This window comes from Periophthalmus magnuspinnatus, chromosome 21 (genome assembly GCF_009829125.3).
Source record: "Periophthalmus magnuspinnatus isolate fPerMag1 chromosome 21, fPerMag1.2.pri, whole genome shotgun sequence".
NCBI lineage: Eukaryota > Metazoa > Chordata > Actinopteri > Gobiiformes > Gobiidae > Periophthalmus > Periophthalmus magnuspinnatus.
Window position 1 is genome coordinate 31,919,694 of NC_047146.1, and position 23,143 is coordinate 31,942,836.

General features: G+C 40.5%; 1 protein-coding gene across 1 annotated transcript in view; it reads left to right on the forward strand.

Annotated features, from left to right (window-relative positions):
* Nucleotides 1-15,034: 15,034 nt before the first annotated feature.
* hecw2a (HECT, C2 and WW domain containing E3 ubiquitin protein ligase 2a) overlaps nucleotides 15,035-23,143 on the forward strand; it is a 43,796-nt gene continuing 35,687 nt past the window's right edge. Inside the window, exon 1 of the mRNA XM_055230400.1 lies at nucleotides 15,035-15,419. Within this exon, the coding sequence (XP_055086375.1) occupies nucleotides 15,035-15,419 (385 nt within the window). The remainder of the gene's footprint in view (nucleotides 15,420-23,143) is intronic.

The following is a 23,143-nucleotide window of genomic DNA, read 5'->3' on the forward strand; positions in this document are numbered from 1 at the left end:
TCATTACTATTATTATATTGTTTTTGTATTATTCTCTGTTGGAATAATACAGATTTTTACCATACATATTTTGATTATTTTTATCCTGTTAACTTTACACAAGTCAACAGAATCTTTGATAAAGGACGTGGATTTTAGATTGTACATATTAGCTGACATAACATTAGCTAAAAAGTTCACCAGAATGAATTAATGGCTTGACGTCTTAGGTTTAAAGGTTAAAACAGACCATATTCGAATCATTCAATTTGCAGCTTTCTATTCTGCTTTAAGTTGAAATATTAAGTTTGACGTGTCTCTGTATCTTGACCAGTACAAACTCCCAATTTCACACTAGTATTGTATTTTATCACCAGATTCACAGTGTTTAGTTTAATTTGACTGAATCCAGGCCATGACACGAGGCTGCACCTCCTCGACTGTCCACCATGGGGCGCTGTGTCTCACCAGGACCATGGACAGAGTCTGCGACAGGAGACTCAAAAAAACTCAAGTGAAACAAAACTAAACAAAACTTTGGTTGAATACAATGGTTGAAATTGTAGATTATATTAAATTAAGATGTTTTCCCTTTATAACATTAGCTCTAATCTGGGATAATTTGTGATTAAAGTTGTGTAACTCAACTTTTCTTTAAGAACCATGTGAGAAAAAGATTAGGCTTTTTGTGTATCTAAACCAGGTCTATAACAGGACTATTCTAGGACTAAACCAGGACTAAACCAGGTCTAAAATTGGACTACACTGGTACAAAATTACACAAAGAAGAACCAAAAAGTGGGTTCAGTTTAATTAAATATTATTTAAAAGTATTAGAAATGTAAATGACATTTCAACTGTCTAATGTGTAACTTTTTTGCTGTCTGAATGTCTGTCATCTGTTTGTTTCCATGGTGATGTTCTTGCTTTGCCTGTAATGTCCCACAGTATGGTTAAATCATTCTAAATTCACGCATGGATCAATCTTTTTTTGCAGTTTTTCAGTGTCATTTGTCGCGTGTTTCCAGGGAAATCGATAAGTTTAATGCAATACAGGCATCTCTATGGAAACACAACCCCTAGAAAAGTTACATAATCCATCTTTAACAGACCGACCCTACTCAAATTGTAGTCTGCGTGGATGAAAAATGCCATTATCCGCGTGGATTTGGTGCGTTTTGGTCGTGTACAGCGCGCCACAGGTTGATTATAACACTGCAGTCTCCTTGCGCCGAGTCACCGCCCACTTTGGCATTTCCCCACATTAATATGCACTGGAATATGTAACAGAAAACTCCATCTGAGCTCCTATAGGATGGTCTCGGGAGTGAATTACGAGCGGCACTGCGAATAAATGCAAATCTCATGACGCCATTCTCCGCCGGGCACAGTCAGGCTGCAGCTGCTGGAGCCAGGCGGATTTATTTAGCCTCTGCATCTGGAGGGGAGGACGCGGCGAACCTGCGGAGAGACTGCGGCGCCAAGTGCACAGGGAATAAGATAAAGAAGTGACTGTGGAGCCATCAGCAGCAGCGGACGGACTGCGGCGGGCGTGCGTAACAGCAGCCAATGCGCACACACACCTTCCCCGTCTCCTTCTCCACTGCTGCAGCCTCGTCTCCATACTGCGTGCACCCAAAAAACTGCACATGCTGAGGCTGTGACACAGGAGCAGCAGCAGCAGGAGAAGAAGCACAGAAGGAAGGAGAGAAGAGGAGAGAGGGAGGGAGGGACGGAGGAGGGTGGCATAGCGCGACACCCCACCCGTCTTGCCTCGTTTGGACTGCGGGATAACGAGCTGAGTCGAGTCGCACGGAGCAGGTGCCATCCCTCCATCTATCCATCCATCCATCCCTCCAACCGTGCGTCCGCATTTTTTCCTCTCCACCGCTGCTGCAGCAAAAAAAAAGGTAAGCGCCGCTGCCTGTTTCTCCAGCGCACAGCCCACACCGACACCACCAGCACCACCACCAGCACCACCAGAACTACAGCAGCTTTGTTATTACCTCGCGTGGCTTTCAGGAAACATGACAGCGCTGGGAAATATTGACACAGAAACGTGATTAACCGCGGGTCGATCATTTGGCTTCATGCGTAAAACCATATAGAAAATGACGTAGGGAATTCCCACAGAAATCCAATAGCGTGCGCTGACACCTGGATGCAGTGCTGTGCTCCTGCCCCTGCTCCTGCCCCTGCTCCTGCTCCTGCCCCTGCTCCTGGTCAGTCATGTGCGCAAAAAAAGAAAAAAAAACAGCAGATTAAACTTGGAAGAAAACTGTTATGTAACCGGATTTTGCTGACGTGATTGGGCTCGCAAGTGGGGGTTACCTTCACGGCTGCCCAAAGATGCAATATGGCTGCAAAAACACACCAAAAAAAAGAAGTGTTTGCAGTTGTTTACGTGGCCAAAAAACAAAAAAAAAAACAAAAAAAAGACTAGTTTGAAACGTGTTGTTGTGAAATGACTGCGACAGGGCGAATCTTTGGAGAGAATCTTTGCTTATTCCGTCTTTTTCACGTTTGCTGTTGTCTGCGAACGCACAGCTGAGACCTGCAAAAACCAGGTACAGCCCGAGAATGTTTACCTCACACTGAAAAACACACAGGATTCGGCTTGTTTAAAGAGGCACTGTGTAACTTTCGTGGGAGAGGGTCAGGTCTACTGAAGATGCTGTTGTCTAATCTGAAAATGTGCTTTATTTTTATCTTTTTTTATTTTTTTTTCTGGAGTAAATGTAAGTAGCATGAGGAAGATGAGGAAAATATGTTACCAGGGCAAGTTACAGGTCAGGTCTGTGGAGAGGCGAGCCCACTTACATGTGTTTTATAGAGTCAGGTAGTTCGTTTAATGTCGTACAGTTGCAAAAAATGAAGTTTAAATGTGTCAAATGGGGGAAAAAAACGTTGTAGGAGTGAAGACGTTTAGCTGCTCGTCCAAGGCTTGGACGAGCAGCTAAACGTCTTCACTCCTACGACAGATTTAAACTTCGTCTTTTGCTGTGGATCAGAACAGCCCAAAGGAAATCCATCATAATAATCGATGTGTAATCTCATTTTCATTCACTGTGTTTGATTAAAGGGCCCGTTTCCTCGTCAAAAACAGACCTGGAATTGTGTCTTTTTGTTTCATTCTCACATGTTTAACACAAGCAAACCTGCAGATTTCGGCTGAGTTCTTTTCTCAGACTGAAAACACTCCGTTCCACCTTGTGATGTCATCATGTGGTGATACAGGAAGTGCTCCGCTGTGTTTTTAAACTCCACGCATTTTAATTTCTAGAATCATTTGGATCATTTCAGGCCTGGAGTTGTCGATCTTTACTGAACCAAAGGTAAAAAGTAGCTGTTAACTTGAAAACTACCACTTGATGACATCACAAGGTGGAACGTCGCATTTTGAGCTTTGGAGATGTAACAGACTAATGATAAAGTGTGACTCAAACATGTGTGAATGAAACAAAACACAACTCCAGGTCTGTTTTTGATGCGCTAACAACATTATAACACGACTAAAATCTCACAAGAGTCAATTTTGTGTAATATCGGACCTTTAAAGCTGCACTATGTAACTTTTAGTATGGTCTGTCACCTGCTTGTCTCTATAGAAATCGTATTGATTTGCCAGGAAAGTTCTACAATATTTAATTAAACTGATCTATTGCCACGGGGACACGCAGGTGACGACAAATGAGAGTGGACGTTCCTCACAGAGAGAACGCAGCGGACAATTTAACATCATTGGATATATTAGAAAAGATTTAATGCCAAACTGTGGAACATTCAAGGGAAACGATAACATCTCCGTGGAGACCCAGACAAAGGACAGATTATGTGACCCAAAAGTGTAGATTTTTAGTTTGCGTTTTAGTTTATGACAAAAGGATGATTAGGAAAAGAAACTGGTGACTGTTATTGTGTCTCGTACCCCTCACCACACACTTTATACACTTTTCTCACACAGGCGTTAACATTTTCTCACATTTCTCTCTCGTTTAAACTCTCTCAAAGTTCAAACCTTCGTAGGCGTCTTTGTCGGTGCAGAGCGTTTCATCGACATTGTGGGTTTTGTCGGGGAGAAAACAAATTGCAAACGTACAGCACTTCAGAGTCACACTGAATACTGACTGTCCTTCTGTCGGAGTAAATATACTGGAGAGACTGACATATTTTGAGTCACTGTTTTACTGTTTAACGCAGCTCTGTACTTAAAGATGTAGACGGGCTCTTTCCCACGTACTCCCGCTCAGGGCCGGCTCTAGATTTCAGGGGGCCCTAAGCTGAATGTGTCTCTGGGGCCCCCTCCTGGTGATTCAGCTGTTGGTGATTCACATTTGACACATTCTGACTCTGCTCTCATCACTTTGACCAGTTGTTTTTGTGTTTATCTGAACAACATCAGACTGAAAACATCCAAAATGTCACAACTACAACACAACAACAACAGAACACAAACATATAAATTGAAATTGTTCTATATAATTTTCTTTCCATATTTCACACAGTTCATCCCACAGACCCTACATGAGACAAACTCCAGACGTTCTTATCAAACTTGCATTTTTTTATATTTATTTATCCATTATAGCCTGTTTTAGCGTCCAAAAGTGTAGTCAAGTTTGTGGTCACAGTAGTTCTGTGTTTGGTCAGTGGGAGAAAGCCAAGAGTACTATTTTTAATCAAATATAAACAGTGTCTTACTCGTCCACGTCCTTCTTAAACACACGGTCAGGGGAGGAGCCACATCGTTATCACAGGACGCTCCATCACATCCGGTGCTTTGGTGAAGGAAACATCATAAATTAAAGCCATAGTTGAGTTGGATTAGTTTGGTCTGACAGGTTCAAACGGGAGCGACCAGGGTCAGAGCTGTTTGGTAAATGCAACACATTCTTTATCCATTTGGCATCGGTCAGTTTATACCGAACCAAAACAATCACTCACGCAGCCGAGGAGTCCAACGTTCAGCTGTTTCATTTTTTAAAGCCAAATTTATGGGTAATTCAAAGAGCTTTACAGAACAAGATGGATGAGTTTGTGTTTAATATAGAAATAAGTGAATAAGGGTTTTATATGACACAAAATTGACTCTTGTGAGCTTAAAACCATTTATAATCCTGTTAGCTCAGCAAAAACAGACCTGGAGTTGTTTCATTCACATATGTTTGAGTAACACATTTTTTTTTTTTATTTAATTTATTTATTTATTTATTTTTTCATTTCATTTTATTTATTTTTTTTATTTTATTTTATTTTATTTTATTTTATTTTATTTTATTTTATGTTATTTTATTTTATGCAAGACATACAAACATAGTGACCATACATATACAATAGTGACAAGTGTTGGTAAGACAAAAACACACCAAGACACAACATGGTTTGTCGACGTAACGGCTATTTACAGTTGTGTGTGACAAGTCTGTGTTGTGCGTGTGTGTGTGTATGTATGTATGTGGGTGTGTGTGTGCGTGTGTGTGTGGGTGTGTATGTATGTGTGTGTGTAGGGGTGTGTGTGTGTGTGTGTGTGTGTTAGACATTCCTGTGATTTTGGTGGGGGTGAGGTGGAGACGGCAGAGGAGAGCGCTAGTACTAGTCATTTGTAAGTGAGAAAGGTATAGAGAATATAGAAAAAGGAAAAAAATAAAATAAAATAAAATAAAATAATAATAATAATAATAATAATAATAATAATAATAATAATAATAATAATAATAATAATAATAATAATAATAATAATAATAATAATAGACTCTCGTGAGCTTATGTGTCGTGTTATAATGTTGTTCCCTCCTCAAAAACAGACCTGGAGTTGTGTTTTGTTTCATTCACACATGTTTGAGTCACACTTTATTATTAGTCTGTAACATCTACAAAACTCAAAACACTCCTCCACCTTGTGATGTCATCAAGTGGGAGTTTTCAAGTGAACAGCTCCTTTTACCTTTAGTTCAGTAGAGATTGGCAACTCCAGGGATGAAATGATCAAAATGATTCTAGTGAAGGTGTGTGGAGTTTAAAAACACAGTGGAGCACTTCCTGTATCACCACATGATGACATCACAAGGTGGAACGGAGTGTTTTCCGATTAAGAATAGAAGCTTAAATATGCAGAATTTGTGTGTTAAACATGTGTGAATGAAACAAAACACAACTCCAGGTGTGTTTTTGAGGAGGAAACATTATAATAACATCAGAAAACAGTGTAACATTATAAATGATAAGAGTTCAGATAGAATCCTTTCATTCACCTGCACATCTAAACAAACCATTTCGTGTCTATATTTGAACATCGTCGGAGCAGAGGTCTGTCTCACATCTTCAAGAAAACTGTTCCAAAACTGAAATGCCGATTCCCCATGTTTAGGAAAAGAGATAAGGTGATGTTCAGACTCACTTTGGTTTACAGTTGTCCCTCGCTATATCACAAATTTACATAAATGTTGGATCTCAGTGTGACTCTGAAGTGCTGTACGTTTGCAATTTGTTTTCTCCCCGACAAAACCCACAATGTCGATGAAACGTTCTACATCTAGTTCGCAGACCCGGCTCGTATCGTAGACCGTTCAAAAAGACCAAACCAGCAGCGGTGTGTGACTCACGGGCGAATCGTGAGCCTCTCAAACTCTTATCTGTCCGTATACTTTAAAATCCATTGAAATTCCCATTCACTGAACTGTGTGCATTACAAACGAGCTGTCGGTGATAGCGATCGGCTACTTCTGACAAGACGTGTGAGGAATACCTTCAAGAAATGACTCATCCCAAACACAGGAGGCCTCAGTGCACGGGGCAGAGGAGGCGGGGACAGAGATCAGAAAATGGATGTGAGTGCTGCTCTGGAGATGTGCAAAAATGAGGATATTGAGAAGAATAAAAGTACCAGAGTGACAGCAGAAAGGTTAAAAAATGTAGAAAGGTAAACAGAGTAAAGGTAAACAGAGCAAAGAGTCGCACTTTTCTCCACTTTTCTGATTAATGTTCTGGTCCAATCTCATTATGTGCAACACTTGAACGTCACCCAGACGGTTTGCCCCCGGCTGAAATGCCCAAAAACACCCAAAAGAGTGGCTCTCTTTGGCTCTGTTTGGCTCTGTTTGGCTCTGTTTGGCTCTGTTTGGCTCTGTATGTCTCTGTATGTCTCTGTATGGCTCGGTTTGGCTCTGTTTGGCTCTCTTTGGCTCTCGGGTGAAGCTGGACCTTGAGTTTGTAGAATGACTCATATACTGCACTGGAATGTTGGACAAACTGTTTTATGCCTTTAAGTTCAGACTAGGACAGAGTGAGATGTTTTGTAGGAGTCATTTTCAGTCTGCAGGAGTGTGGAGTCAGGCAGCACCATTCTGAAAAAAAAAAAAGAAAGAAAAAGTATTGCAATAAGATTTGGAATATATGTTTAAAAAGTAGGACGTGTTCGTTACATCTTGTTTTTCTATGAGAATAGTCCAGTACTGTGTTTGACACGATTAAATCTACTGGAGTAAAAGTAATAAAGTAACCGTTTAAAAATGACTTAAAGAGTAAAAAGTAAAAGTATTTTGCACAGATTTTTAGATGTGATAACGCTTCATATGTTTTGATTTTGATAAAGATTTGAGGTGAAGTTTGTTCAGTAAAACTAATTGAATCGATGGTTTTCTCTGTTTTTATTTGTATATTTTGATAAAACGTTTTAAGAATAAACCCCTCAGACAATTAAAAAAATACTTTTACTTTTCAGTCCTGTTCAAAAATACAGTGAAGTATAAAGTTCAGATATCTGCTGTCAAATGTCGTGAAGCAAAAGTAAAAAGTATCCACTGTAAAATGTACTTAAGTAAAGTACAGATACATAAAGATACAGATACATTTCCTGGACGGCTGTGGAAACAAACTGACTCTAAAAACTTTGACTTGATTCTTTTGCTATAAACGATAAGATACTGATATAAAATCCACTCAAACGGCCGCTGACCTCTGACCCCTGTTCAAACGCACCATATTGTCAAGCGTGATGGAGTATCAGCCTCATTCATGCCTTTATTTTTACTTTATGTGTCAGTAAGCCACTTCAGGCAGTGCACGGCGTATGAGCGGATGGGTTTGTGCCAGATCCCAAGGTGCCCCGGTCTGTCGGGCATAAACTACTGCAGTCATGTGACCACAGGTACCACACGTACCACACGGGCTCATGTGCGGCGGGCGGAGAGGACGCCAGGATTCCCCACGTGCCTGTAAACACTGCACTGATAAATGAGCGGGGTGTCGAGGTGTGTGGGAGCTCCTGGTGTACTCGTTTGACCCACGGAGATACTACTGTGATTTATTCTGATTTCAGCTTTAGTTTTATTAGTGGCACTGCAGACTCAGCTGTGACTGGTCCCAGAAAAACAACAATTCAACAGTAATGTACAAAAGTGACGCGTGGAAATAGAAAATGATTGATTCTCATGCAAAAATATAGGCAAGGAAAGTTTATTTGTACAGCACAAGTCATACACAAGGTACTTCAAAATGTTCTACAGGATAAAAAAAAGACATTAAAATCACAATACAACAAATCAAAACATAAATAATCACAAATAATCATCATAAAAGTAACAATAAAGGAGAAAAGTGCAGAATAAAAACCTGTATTGCTACATTAAAATCGAAAAATTTCTCAAAAATGCTGTTTAATAATTTTGTCCGCACATATGTATATTTATTTTTTTGATAATTTCAGTTGTATTTCAAATTAGCCAGTAAGGAAACGTAAAGATTAACGTAAAATTAACAAATCAGCAAACAGGACTCGAGTACACACATCCCAGGAGTTTCAAAGCATTTCAACGCAAAACTCATCGGTTTATCTGTATCGATATTAAAGTAGTCCTGTTGTGCTTGTGTCTGCGCTACAATTATAATTTATGACACCTGTGGATCATTACCATATTTCCGGACTATACGTCGCTCTGGAGTATAAGTCGCACCACTGAAAAAATGCGTAATAAGGAAGAAAAAAACATATAAGTCGCATTTTTTGGGGGGAATTTATTTTACAAAATCTGAGACCAAGAACAGACATTTTATCTTTAAATTACCTTTAAGGGATTATAAATGAAGGGGAAATTAAATATGAAATGTATAAAAGAAAACGAGTCAAGTACATTTTCTTACAGGTATTACATCTAGTGGTCAAATAAGTGAACTGCGACATGCGTTACCTAACACATAGACAGAACTGAACACGTGTCTGGTTTGTTAACGTACGATATTAACAGTTAATCAGATAAATAAAGCAGACACATTTTAAATCAAAATATTCATCTAAGAAACCCGTCCGCTGATTTTTGCGTTAGAAAAGTGCGGTGTCCACTGGGACCTGACGTCGCCGTAAACATCACCGCAGTATGAGACTCGCAGGTTTTTTTTTTCATTTGTACTAAAATGGATACGCAACACCGCCCAATCTTACATGTATCATCGATTAACAAAATAAAATTGATGAGCAAAGTGCGTACGTCACAGTGGGCGTGTCCCGGTGGAGGTGAAAACTGGGATTGATCAGCAATATGGCGTCTTAAAAATAAGTGATTAAAGATTGATACAACTTCAAGAGGAGAAATGAGGTACTGGATTGAAACTAAACAATAAATTATCCTTTTATCATAAACATACGTCGCAAAATCATCTGTTTGAATTCACGGACGAACTATCACCAAGAATCCAGCCCCAGCATCTCGTCCACTGCTCGTCAATTTGACCAATTTTCTTGTCAATCTCACTTTGCATATAGACCTCTCCAGTTGGAAATCAATAGTTTGATCGGCCTCAAATCAATACAAGAAATATTCAGAGGAAATAACAACACGTGCTATAAATGAGACTAAATATATCCACAAGTATTTACATATTTTACTCTTCAGTGTAGGTTTATTTATGGAGTAAACTTCACAACGACCCAATATTAACTTTTAGAAATACAAATGAAAACAAAAATAGACCTGTCACGATTTTATATCCACTTAAAGTTCAATAAATTACAGATGGAACGATCATTTTTAGGAGTCAGTGTTGTCTGAACCTTTTCTTTGTGGGAAATTTCAGGTTAATTTTATGAAATACGATAAAATACGATAAAATTTGAGCTGTAGAAGTTTGAATTATGAACTTATTATGGACCTAAACTAACTATTTAAGTGTCACCTTCTGCTATGTATTATTTGCAGCTCATGTTTTTTAACAATAGTGTACATTTATGCTACTTGCGTACTTTTTTGGGGGATAATTTTGCTTTATGTTTTGGTTTTAATCTTATCGTTTATCGTCTATTTATTTCAGAAATATATCGCACTTTAAAATGTGTTACTGTGACAGGCCTAATATTCATTTCCATTCTTCAGATAAACTTTTAAACAGAAAACAAATCCAGATGTTTTATTATTCAAATCCAAAAAAAAAATTATCCCAAATTTGTGGCTTGCTTAAATAACTTTTTTTTTTTTTTTTTTTTCCAATGCAGGTGCCAGATTTGCTTCTCTCTCCATAAACGCCTGAACTTTGTGGCATCATTTCCTTTTCAAACGCTCGTGTTGTACTTGTTTTACCCGTCAGCCCCTCCTGCTCATGTTCTGAGAATCAATCAGTAATCCTTCATCAGGTCAGGCCCCACGCTCTGGCTAAAACTGGATTACGTTCAGAAATAAATGAGTTTAAATATAGTTTTCATTGCGTTTGGCCTAGTGGAAAGGTTAGATTCTGGTCAGCAGTGTTTTTGTGCCATTTAATATTGTTTTAAATTCAAAACAGAGGGTTAGGTTGTTTTTTTTTATTGCATTTGAACATTTTCTCTACAATGTCTCTACTCCGAGCTCCTCCCATGTGACTTGAGCTCCTCATTGTGTTTTGTTTCATTCACACAAACCCTGCACATTTAGTCTGAGTTTTTCTCTCAAACTGAAAACACTCAGTTCCACCTTGTGATGTCATCATGTGGTAATACAGGAAGTGCTCCACTGTGTTTTTAAACTCCACACACCTTCACTAGAATCACTTGGATCATTTCAGACCTGGAATTTCTAATCTCTACTAAATAAAAGGTCAAACGCAGCAGTTAATTTTAAAACCATCACTTCATGACGTCACAAGGTGGAACAGAGCATTTTGAGGATTGGAGATGTTACAGACGAATAATAAAGGGTTAGTCAAACATGTGTGAATCAAACAAAACACAACTCCAGGTCTGTCTTTATGGAAGTAACGACATTATAACACGACTAAAAGACCTGTGGTGGAAGAAGTACTCACATGTGTTACTTATACAAAAGTAACACATGTAACACACCAGCGCAAATAAATACTCAAATGAAAGTATCACACGAAAAAATCTAGTTACGTAAAAGTATTAAAGTACCCGTTTAAAAATGTGCTTAAAGAGTAAAAGTTTCATTTCATTTATTTATTTAATAGGACAATGTACAATTACATTCAGCGCAAAGGCAGAGATGCTTGTACCAGATTCTAGCTTTATATTTCCACCTGTAGTCCTCAGATTTGAGAATCCACCGCTGCATAAAATCCTTTTCCAAATGTGACAAAAGTAAATATGAGAAGTACTAAAAATGTAGTCTTACTATTATCAAGGTGACAAATGACATCCGCCTGAACACTGATGCAGGCAAAGTGTTAGATCTGAGTGTTTCCTTTGACACTGTGGATCATGGGATCCTCTTACAGAAACTAGAGGACTGGGAGGGCATCTGTGGTACGGCACTAAACTGGTTCCAATTTCAAACTGGTTTCCAATTTCAACAGAGAGTTGAAATTGGGAAATGTGTCTCAGATAAAATGTCCCTGACCTGTGGGGTGCCCCAGGGGTCAGTCCTGGGACCCCTGTTGTTCAGTCTCTACATGCTGCTGTTAGGACAGTTAATACACAACAATAATGTGTCACACACAACTCTGCAGACGAGTCAGATCTATGTCTCACTGCAGCAGGTGAATCTGGACCAGTGGATTCACTGCATCAACAGATCAGTGTGTGGAGGAAAAACAACTTTCTCCAGATAAACTCAGACGAGACTCAAGTCACAGAAACATAGAGAAAGTGTCAGCGTCACCTCCAGTCTCTCTCTAAAACCTTCAACTCAGGAGAGAAATCTAGGGGTAATAATGGACTCAGACTTGAACTTTAACAGCCACATCAAATCAATAACATTTGCAGCTTTTTACCATCTATGAAACATGTAAAAAATCAAGTCAAATGTATGCTGTCAAAACCAGACTTGGAGAGACCCAGTACTTCACACATGTGTCCTGTGCTCAGGTCTAGAACCAGGAAGTACTTCACACATGTGTCCTGTGGCTCAGGTCTGTGGCTCCTGTGGCTCAGAGACTTTAAAGCAGCTCAGTGTGAACAAGTCTCTCCATGGACCAGCACCAAAGAACATCTCCCACATGAGCCACATGAAACATCTCACATGAGGAGGACTAAACCAGGACTAAACCAGGACTGAACCAGGACTAAACCAGGACTAAACCAGGACTAAACCAGGACTAAACCAGGACTGAAAGGTTTTTATTCTCCACTTTTGTTTTAATGGTAATATTATGATGATTATTTGTGATTATTTATGTTTTGATTTGTGTGATTTTAATGTCTTTCTTATTCTGTAAAGCACTTTGAATTACTTTGCCTTGCCCAGTATATTGCTCAGCACATTTCTATTTATTCCCTGTTAAAATGAGCTTGGTCTGCGCTCTGGTGCTGTGTTCTGGCTGTGTGGTCTGGGTCTGTGGCTCTGGGTCTGTGGCTCTGGGTCTGTGGCTCTGGGTCTGTGGCTCTGTGGCTCTGGGTCTGTGGCTCTGGCTCTGTGGCTCTGTGGCTCTGGGTCTGTGGCTCTGGGTCTGTGGCTCTGTGGCTCTGTGGCTCTGTGGCTCTGTGGCTCTGTGGCTCTGGGTCTGTGGCTCTGGGTCTGTGCTCTGGGTCTGTGGCTCTGGGTCTGTGCTCTGGGTCTGTGGCTCTGTGGCTCTGTGGCTCTGTGGCTCTGTGGCTCTGTGGCTCTGTGGCTCTGTGGCTCTGTGGCTCTGTGGCTCTGTGGCTCTGTGGCTCTGTGGCTCTGTGGCTCTGTGGCTGTCCTCTGGGGCTGTACGAGTCCTGGGCACGTGCGCAGGCGATGCTTGGATTTATGTATTCCTGTGATGAAGGTTTTATTCTGCCGTAAATCCTGTATGCGGCGTGCGTGATCGGCTCGCGCTCTGCTAATCTCGTCCGCTCAGAGATGTAGCTGTGGACATGTCAAAAGCTGCAGATTTTTAATAGGTTGCGTTCAACTGACATTCTACAATTCATGTGGTTTAAAACTGAGATGGACGAGGGGTCTGGAGTCTACGCTGGAATCTGCTGTTGAACTGCCAGATTGTTGACCTGGTTTATGATTAAAATAGCCACGTGAAATGATTTTTTTTAACCCCAAAGTCGTGATTGTTGTTGTGGAAAATACTGTTAGATTAAAGGGCCTGTATTACTCTATTTTCTGATTTCAAACAGACCTGGAGTTGTGTTTTTTTGTTTCATTCACACATGTTTAACACACAAGAGAAAGACAGAAAAAACTCTTTTCCACCTTGTGATGTCATCATGTTGTAATACAGGAAGTGCTCCACTGTGTTTTTAAACTCCACACACCACTTAAGTCATTTGAATCATTTCAATCCTGGAATTGCCAATCTCTACTGAACTAAAGGTAAAAGGTAGACTTTAGCTTAAAATCAACCACTTCATGACATCACAAGGTGGAACATAATAATAATAAAGTGTCACTCAAACATGTGTGAATGAAACAAAACACAGCTCCAGGTCTGTTTGTGAGGAGGGAACAGCGTTAGAACATTAAACTCTCTATATATTAAACCTTTAACATGTTAAATCTGCAGAGCTGATCTCTAACAATGACCTCAAAGTAAAAGTACCACAGTGAAATTACAGAGGTTGTCTCTTCATATATAGCCTACAAGCCAGTCACTCTATACCTCTATACTCTTGTATTTTATTTCCTTGCCACATGTTTGAGTAATGCTCCAGATTCAGGATCTCCCCGTCATGAGCTCAGACTGCACAGTCAACAAACATAATGTCATTATGTGTAAACCAGGAAGTCGATTCAAAACACAGGAATGTGTCATTTTTAAAACTTTTGTAACATGACATACCAACGCTAACGCTTATGTGTAAGAAGTCATTAAAGAAGAACTATATAATCTATAATCTACGACACATATGGATCATTATGTTATAATTACACATTTTAAATCACAATATTCATCTAAAACGACTTCATAAAAGAAACAATTCCACTGACTTTCACATCACAAAACTGCGGTGCCCAATGGGAGCTGACTTTGGCGTAAACATCATCACGAGAGCCGTGAAGTTGGCTCTTTGTGAAGAGCTGCAGATCATAAAGGGCGAGTAACGAGCGCTGCCAAATCCTACACATATCACTGATTAAGACAATAAAATTGGAGAATGAAGTAAATACATCACAGTGGGCGTGTGTCGGTGGTGGTGAAAACAGGAGTTGATCAGCAATACGGTGAAAATAAGTGATTAAAGATTGTTCAAATATGCAAATCACTCCAAAAACAACTTTGAGAAGGTAAAAGAGAAGGAGAAACAACTATAACATGGTTAAAACATCTAAAAGTCCAATTTTCATATACTAAAATTCCACATTAAAGAACATGACCACAACAGTGTCCTTTTTTACCAGCCCATACAAATAAACAAACCATATTATGTCCTATCAAAATTATTTTCAAAACTAACTAACCACTGTTTTGATTGTTAAAGTACATGAACAAACATTTTCTAGTGATACTGTGTGTTCTGTTGGGATTCACTGATCTCTACCTTTCTTATCTTCCTGTTTTTAGGTTCTCGTTGCTACTGGACCGTTGAGAACCTGGACGATCCCTCCGTCTCACTGGACAAATCCCAACGTCCTCCCGCTGAAACCATAACCACAGCACGATGCTTTTGTGGATTTCATAGCTGCTTTTTCGTCTGATAGTTGCTTTTGCTCTATACTCCACCATGCGCCCATCACTTGCCACTGCGGTCCTGCCTCCCCGGACACGTGCGCACAACGCCCCCAACCTGTCAGTAGGGGGCCGCGAACATTTATCTGCCCCGAGAAGACGTAGCCCCAATCTCCGCCACACCCTTAGTCCCGAAAACTTACGAACTTTGACCGAAAGGGGGGCGACCGCAGCGGCTGTGGACAATGCATCGGTGGTGAGCGGGCCTATCGGACTGACAAGAGCCAATAGTGACACAGATCTGGTAACGTCGCAAAGTCGGTCCTCGCTCACGGCGTCTACGCTCGAGTTTACGCTGAACAGAGGACAAAATCTGGTCATATCCTGGGACATTAAAGAGGAGGTGGACGCTACCGACTGGATTGGACTCTACCACATTGGTGAGATATGTTTTTTTTTTTATTATGGTGTGTAATGATGACCATCCTTCCAGAACCAATCAGCGCTCATCCCAAAGTGAATAGATCTGTCGTAACGCTGGGGCAGGTGGGACCAAAAAGTGCAGAACTCGGGGCAAATTTACAATGTTTATTTACAGAATGTGAAATGTCAGACAAGTACAGGTTAGACCGGCGAGGGGCGAAGTGCCGGGTGCGAGCCAGAGTCCGGGAATGCGTCGCGGAGAGCCGGGACAGGAACAGGGAGTAATCAGTACTGGAGCGGGAGACAGGAACAGGGACGGAGCCGGGGGCGACGGAGGCAGGGAGCAGGAACCAGAGCGGGAGGCGAGGTGTTAGCTGGGGTGCAGGACAAGACAAGGTGGTGGAGACAAGACAAGACAAGACAATACCGGAGCAGGAACACGGGGTCAGGAACAGAGCCAGATGCAGAGGAGCTGGGACGGTCCAGGGAGCAGGAATCTGAGGGCAGCAAAAATCCAATCAGCATCAAAAAGGTAACACGAGAGTACGAAAGACAAGCAGGAATAATCACGTTTGACACACGGACGATCTGGCCCCGAGTGTCTGGTCCTGGCCCCTCTTATCCACGGCAGGTGGGGTTGATTGCGCTGATGGGATGCAGGTGCGAGCGGGAGGAGCCAGGAACTCCGCCCAGCTCCAGGTTCAGGCAGGTGGGGGAAGGGAAAAGCACACAGGGAAACAACACAGGAGGCAGGAAATGCGTGGATCATGACAAGATCAAATGTTTTAACTGGGGACGGTGTGATGGTTTGATTTTTTTCACAACGTTCTGCTTTTACAATACACTTTCTAAGGGAAAAAAAAGTATTTATTTAACCCTCGTGTCTTTGTTTAGGGATATGTGTGTATCTGATGGTACATTTATCATGATCATTTTGGCTGAGCTTGTTCGATTGGCATGAAAATTCACACAGCCGTTTGATATTACAGATTTTTAGACATATGTGAGTTTCATCCCGATCCAATCAGTTTTGGTGAGTCACTGAGTGTGTTTCATAAATTTGTGTATCCATTGACTTCCATTATGATCTCACAGCGCATTATCTCCTCCCTCAAATATACCTGGACAGAGCGGGTTAAGCTCCAAAGACCCAGCTCCTAGTGGCTTGAATCAGGAACACGACATTAAACACTTATTATTACGTATTTTTACTTACCCAATGACACTATCGTTGCTTGATCTAGTGAACGGATTAATTTATGCTTTATGTACAGTTAATATTGTGTTGTGTGTACACCTCCTGTGACTCACTCTTGGATTTGCTGTTCAGTGGGCAGACAGTGTATATGGCACACAAAGAAAACCATAACCTGAGGAAGATCTACTGACGTCTGTGTAATCCCTCAGTTGTCCAGGTCTGATCCAGAGTAAAAAACAAAAGTAAAATCTGTCACTGAACAAAAAGTTGTAGGAGTGAAGACGTTTTGCTGCTCGTCCAAGCCGTTTCTTCAGTTCTGGTCAGATTACTGCTGGACACGGCCTTATATCTGTGTGAAGGGAGGAGTTAAGTATACACTGCATGGCCAAAGAAAATGTCACCACCAAAAACAAAAGGTCACACACTCTAATATTTGGTTGTTCCTTTAGCTTTGAATACGTCACACATTCACTGTGGCATTGTTTTGATTTCATGTTGCATTATTTTTTCACCTGTTGCATTGATGATGTTCGAGTCTGACGCTGCACAAAGCTTCTCCAGCTCATCCCAAAGATTCTCAATGGGGTTAAGGTCTGGACTCTGTGGTGGACAATCCATGTGTGAAAATGACGTCTCATGCTCCTGATCCACTCTGTCACTATTTGAGCCTGATGAATCCTGGTATTTTCATCTTAGAATATGCCCGTGACATCAGGGAGGAACAAATCCACTGATGGAATAACCTGGTCATTCAGTATATTCAGGTGTCAGCTGACCTCATTCTTTGAGCACTGACTGATCCTGAACCTAGACCTGACCAACTGCAGCAACACCAAACCGTTTGTTTAGTTAAATCCAGGTGGCGACGTTTTTTTGGCCAGGTAGTGTACTTAGCATTGTCATTCAGCCTTAATGTGCCTACTGGCTAGCTATATTGTTCTCTTTGTTTCCCTTGTTTGCTTTGGGTCTGAGAATGACGTTATATGGGGAACAGGCACAGTGTACTGTACAGACACTGTAAACAATAGCTGTTTACTACAGTTTCAGTGTAGTTAGCTCCTCCCTTCAGACAGATGTAAGGCAACTTTTTGTCCAGTTGACAGATTTTACTTTTGTTTTTTATTAAGATCTACTGATCTAAACATTGTCACTCATTAAATACAGTTTGGGACTAAGTGTGCAGGCTTTGTCTCAATTTCTATACCAATATATTTCACGTACTATAAGAATACTATGAGAATACTGTAATTAAATGCATCCAGAAAGTTTTTGCTGGGTTAAGTGTATGTTCTAGTTTAATCTCTGAGTTTGAAAAATGAGGTTAAAATTTGAAAAACGAAAGGTCAGTTACAACAGTTTTTTATTGAATATTTAGATATTATGGAAAATGAAATGATGTAAACCATTAGTTCTTGTCGATGTGTAAGTAAACATTTGATTTGGTAACAGTCATATTCACTTCATTCTTACAGTGTCATTCACGTCTATCTTTATCCTTGCTCTCGTATCCTGAGTGTATCCAGGAGGTAGTGCTACTGCCTCAAAGTGAACCCTGAAACCGGAGCCTTTTACGCAGAGCAGAGGGCTGAGTTTGCCCCGGTGTACGATAACACACAGCCCATCACAAACCAGGGCCCTGCAGAGAAGCTGTGGTCTCTCCAATAATACACGACAATCCTGCTTAGAGCCACAGTTTAACAGGAGGGACGGTGACACACTGAGCTGAAGCAGTCAGCTCAGAGCAAACTGTGCATTCATGTGAAAACTAAGTCAAATAGACCGGCAGTGATACGTCTCCACATCCAGAAGAAGATATCCAAATGTCCTGATTATTCATAGGTTTGCACAAAATGAGAGTTTGATATAAATAACTATTGTTTGAATATTAAAGTACTGTATTACCAAAGGGTCCAATATAGCACACAGTGGACTCTTGTGAGCTTTGGGCCATGTTATAATGTTGTTACCTCCTCAAAAACATACCTGGTGGTTGTGTTTTGTTTCATTCACACATGTTTGAGTAACAATTTACACTCTGTTCCACCTCGTGATGTCATGAGGTGGTAGTTTTCAAGTGAACAGCTCCATTTATCTTTAGTTCAGTTCAGACAATTCCATCTTAAATGATCCAAGTGATTCTAGTGAAGGTGTGTGGAGTTTAAAAACACAGTGGAGCACTTCCTGTATTACCACATGATGACATCACAAGGTGGAACAGAGTGTTTTCTGGATAAGAGAAGAACTCAGCCTAAATCTGTAGGGTTTGTGTGTTAAACATGTGTGAATGAAACAAAACACAACTCCAGGTCTGTTTGCGAATAGTCTAATATGGGCCCTTTAAAGCCCCACTTTGTAATTTCTTACGCAAAAAACAGAATAGAAATTAAAAACATATAGTTGTTTTTGTTTTGTTTTATTCATTTTGGGTGTTTTTATTGCACTGAAAAACACGTGTCTTTACCGTGAACGTGCTCGCATCTCCACAAATCTGACTCTTAGCTGTTTGTCTCCATGGAAATGTTGTTCTTTGGCTATAATATTCCACAGTATGGCATAAAACGTGTCTACCTACATGGATTTAACTTTCTTTTTCTATGGAATCCATGTTACTTTAACCAAAATAACTAAAGATCACGCAACTAAAATGGACCTTTTTGAATATTTTTATCTTTTTTCGCTCTGTAAAACCATGTGACATTCCTTTTGCCTGCACTATTTTTCTTTTCTTTCAATATCGGTTCAGCTAATAGCCAACACACTGCAAAACCAATACAACCAGATGGACATGTGGAGCCACTCCTTAAAGACAAACTGTCCATCACTGTGAAAAGTAATAGTCAAATAGACCAGCATTGATATGTCTCCACATCCATCAAAATAGATCCAAATGAATTGATCGTTTCACAATAAAGGGACAAAGTGAAGCCACAAAGGAGCTGTTTCTGTTGGTGATCAATGCTGTTAAGAGCACCGCTTTGATCACTTCTATAGATTTGTTACACAAGTGCTGTCTTTAAAAGTTTTATTAACAATTCATGGGTTCCAGCTCCCGTTATATTGTATTCTGAGGACTTTTTTCCATTCTAAAGACATAATATTTAGTTTTAGATTGTTAATCGTTATGGCAGCGGCCCTAATTTTCATCATTGTCAAACTCTTCAATAATACAATATGTCAACCTTATATTGTTATTTCAACCTGGAGAGACGGAGGCAGCTGTGCGGGAAAGGAGATGTAGAGACGGGACAGAGAAAGACGTGAGGCTCAAGTGTTTTCTTCCAACGCCTCGACTCAGGGATGATAACAATTTAAAACATGTAAACAGATGAAGTAAGAGTGCTGAGGTGGAGGAGGGCGTGAACTGAACAGTCGACAGGAGAAGCTGAGAGTTTAAAACAAACTGGCTACGTGTTGTGACGATGCTAAAATGTATATATATTTTGATACTAAGGAATAGAATGTCAGCATTAAATAATATCACCATATTTTCTGGACTATAAATCGAATTTTTTTCATAGTTTGTCCGGGGGTGTGACTTATACTCAGATGCAGCGCTTCATCTTCCTCTGGAGTTGGTGGAGTTGTTCAGAAGTGACACCGAGGATGAAGAATTCAATGGATTTATTGATTTGGAGTGAGATCCAGAGTAAACTTGTTGTTTTTTCTGCTTTATTTATCTGATTAACTGTTAATATCTTACGTTAACAAACCAGACACGTGTTCAGTTCTGTCTGTGCTTCATGGAGCTGAATAAATATAAATGTGTTACGTTAGCGTGATGTACTGATATTCAGCCTGTTGTTCCACATTTTATTATTATTATTATAACTTGACTTTAAAGATAAAATGTCTGTTCTTGGTCTCGGATTTTGTAAAATAAATTTCCCCCAAAAATGCGACGTATAGTCCAGTGTGACTTATATATGTTTTTTTCTTTGTTATTATGCATTTTTCCGCTGGTGCGACTTATACTCCAGAGCGATATACTTTCTTGTGTATTACCACGTGGCCTTATATGTGTAATCCTCAGTGTGCAGTAGGTTCATAGTGCTCCATGGGTGTATACTAGTCTGTGTGTCTTATACTTGTGAAAAATACAGCTCAATATCATTATAAAGATATTCAGGTTAATTTTTGTCTTGTGAATGTGACTTTTTAGTATTGCTGTACGACGGAGAATGGATTTCTCTTATTCTCTTAGTATGGTGTGGTGTGGTATAGTATGAAATAAGATATGTTTATTTGGACAGGGACAGCGCACAACAACACACTGACCTTAAAAAACAGGAAAGATGTAACGTGCCAGGTTATAGCAAAAATACTCATTTCCACCTGTCGTCCCTTAAGTCGGAGTAACAGTTTGGTGTAAGTGGATGAAAGTCCCGTAAACACATGGTACACACGTCTAGTACAACACAACTCACCCTCAAATATGACATTTCTAAAAACATGTGCAAACTTTTGAAGACTTGTGCACGTTATGACCGCATTTGGCTTTAACTATTTCACTGATTCATAGCAACAATAGAGATTTTGGAACGCTGCACTCTCCTCTAGAGGGCGCCCTAGTGACTCGAGTTGTTTTTTTCTGCTTTATTTTTATAAGGGATTAATACAGTATTCCCTACCTTACCTTATATTACTTCTACTACTACTACTACTACTACTACTTTACACCTACTGCAAAAACATTAATTTCAAAATGTCCTTGGTCATATCCAAACACATATCTCATCACTTTCCCCGTTTGCCAGCCTTGAAGCACATCCGCAGTATTTACAACCCCTCAGTCAGGTTTAGTCCTGGAGGTCATTGTTCTATCTGCATAAGTTACCAGGTCCATCAGGCGGAGAGCAGACACTGAGGCCAGGTGCCAGTCAGGGCAGGGTCACTCTTATTGATTATAGACCTGCAGAGACTCTATCACATACCCCGCGCTCTAATACCCAAGAGGGGCTCCAGCTTTCCTTGACTAAGCAGACATTCAATGATAAGCCAGCTGCCCTCCCCCTCAGCACTGCACTCTTTTGGTGAAACTGCTACGCACAGCGGATTCCCCCTCCCCGATATAACGGAGGAAGTTTGTGCCCGTCCTTTGGTTGGAAGGTTGTGTGGGCGCTAAGGCTATTTTAGGAAACGGATTTCACTGATTAAAGGCGGACTGGTATTTTGGCGTCAGCAGACTAAACAAACTGTGGGTGTATTGAGAGAAAGTTGCATCCTGTGCTGTGGGTGGAGCTGTTGTTGAAATTGCTGAAATGATTCTTGTATGTGTTCGTTGTAAAAGTTTGATCAATTGCAATGGCCAATGTGACTTTTTTCATGTTTAAAGGTATTTTCTAACATCTGGGGGTCAAAGATACAGACTCGGGGTAAAAGTTTGAGTTTGAGTTTATTACAAACAAGAAAATGTGAATGGTGGTTGACGGAGCAGGTAGTAGAGAGCTGGGTCGGAGGCGGAGGTGCAGGGTGGGTCCAAGAAACGGGATAAAAAATGACAAAATCCAGCTGAGTACTATGACTATGAGCTCAAAAAGTAGACTGAGCCAAGTGGAACTGTACCACGGAGGATACACTGACGATCTGGCGGCGTGCGCAGGATCCTCAGTCCCTTTGTGCTCCCGAGGTGGAGGCTTGATTGCTGATTGGCTGCAGGTGTGTAGTGGGCGGTGCTAGAGTCTCCGTCCAGCTCCAGACAAGGACACAGAAGGGAGGGTTAAAGACAGCACAGATCTTGACACGGTATAGCAATGATTTATATTCACATTATGGTAGATATTGTTTGCTTCTGAAACATCATCTTACATTTTAGATAAAACTGTTCTGGTTGGGACCTTGAAAACCCTACACATAGGAAATAACTGAAAAAATGCAATATTGTCACATAAACTACTGTATATGTATTTCCCTGGATTAGTGCTGCACAAAACAGAACAGCCACTCCATAAGAGAATGAACCAACACCGTCACAAGAGCAGCTCAGGACACAGTCTGCTGTTCATCTACATAAGAGAATAAACAGAGAGAGAGCAGCTCAGGACCACAGTCTGCTGTTCATCTACATAAGAGAATAAACAGAGAGAGAGAGCAGCTCAGGACCACAGTCTGCTGTTCATCTACATAAGAGAATAAACAGAGAGAGAACAGCTCAGGACCACAGTCTGCTGTTCATCTACATAAGAGAATAAACAGAGAGAGAGCAGCTCAGGACACAGTCTGCTGTTCATCTACATAAGAGAATAAACAGAGAGAGCAGCTCAGGACACAGTCTGCTGTTCATCTACATCTCAAAGACACTGACCACTCCTTTGAAGAGAGTGAGATTCAGATCTGAACCAGAGAAAAGAAATGGTTTGGGAAGGGAATTAAAGAGGCAATTTTGGTCAGGGAAGACAATCCATTTTTGAACAGGAATCGAGGGCTGAGACATAATTTATCTCCTATTTATAACTTCATCCTCAGACCTAAATCTAAACAAGAAAAACAGTAGTGATATCCAATACGCTAATAGAAGAAAATATGACTCAGGCAAAATTCACACTT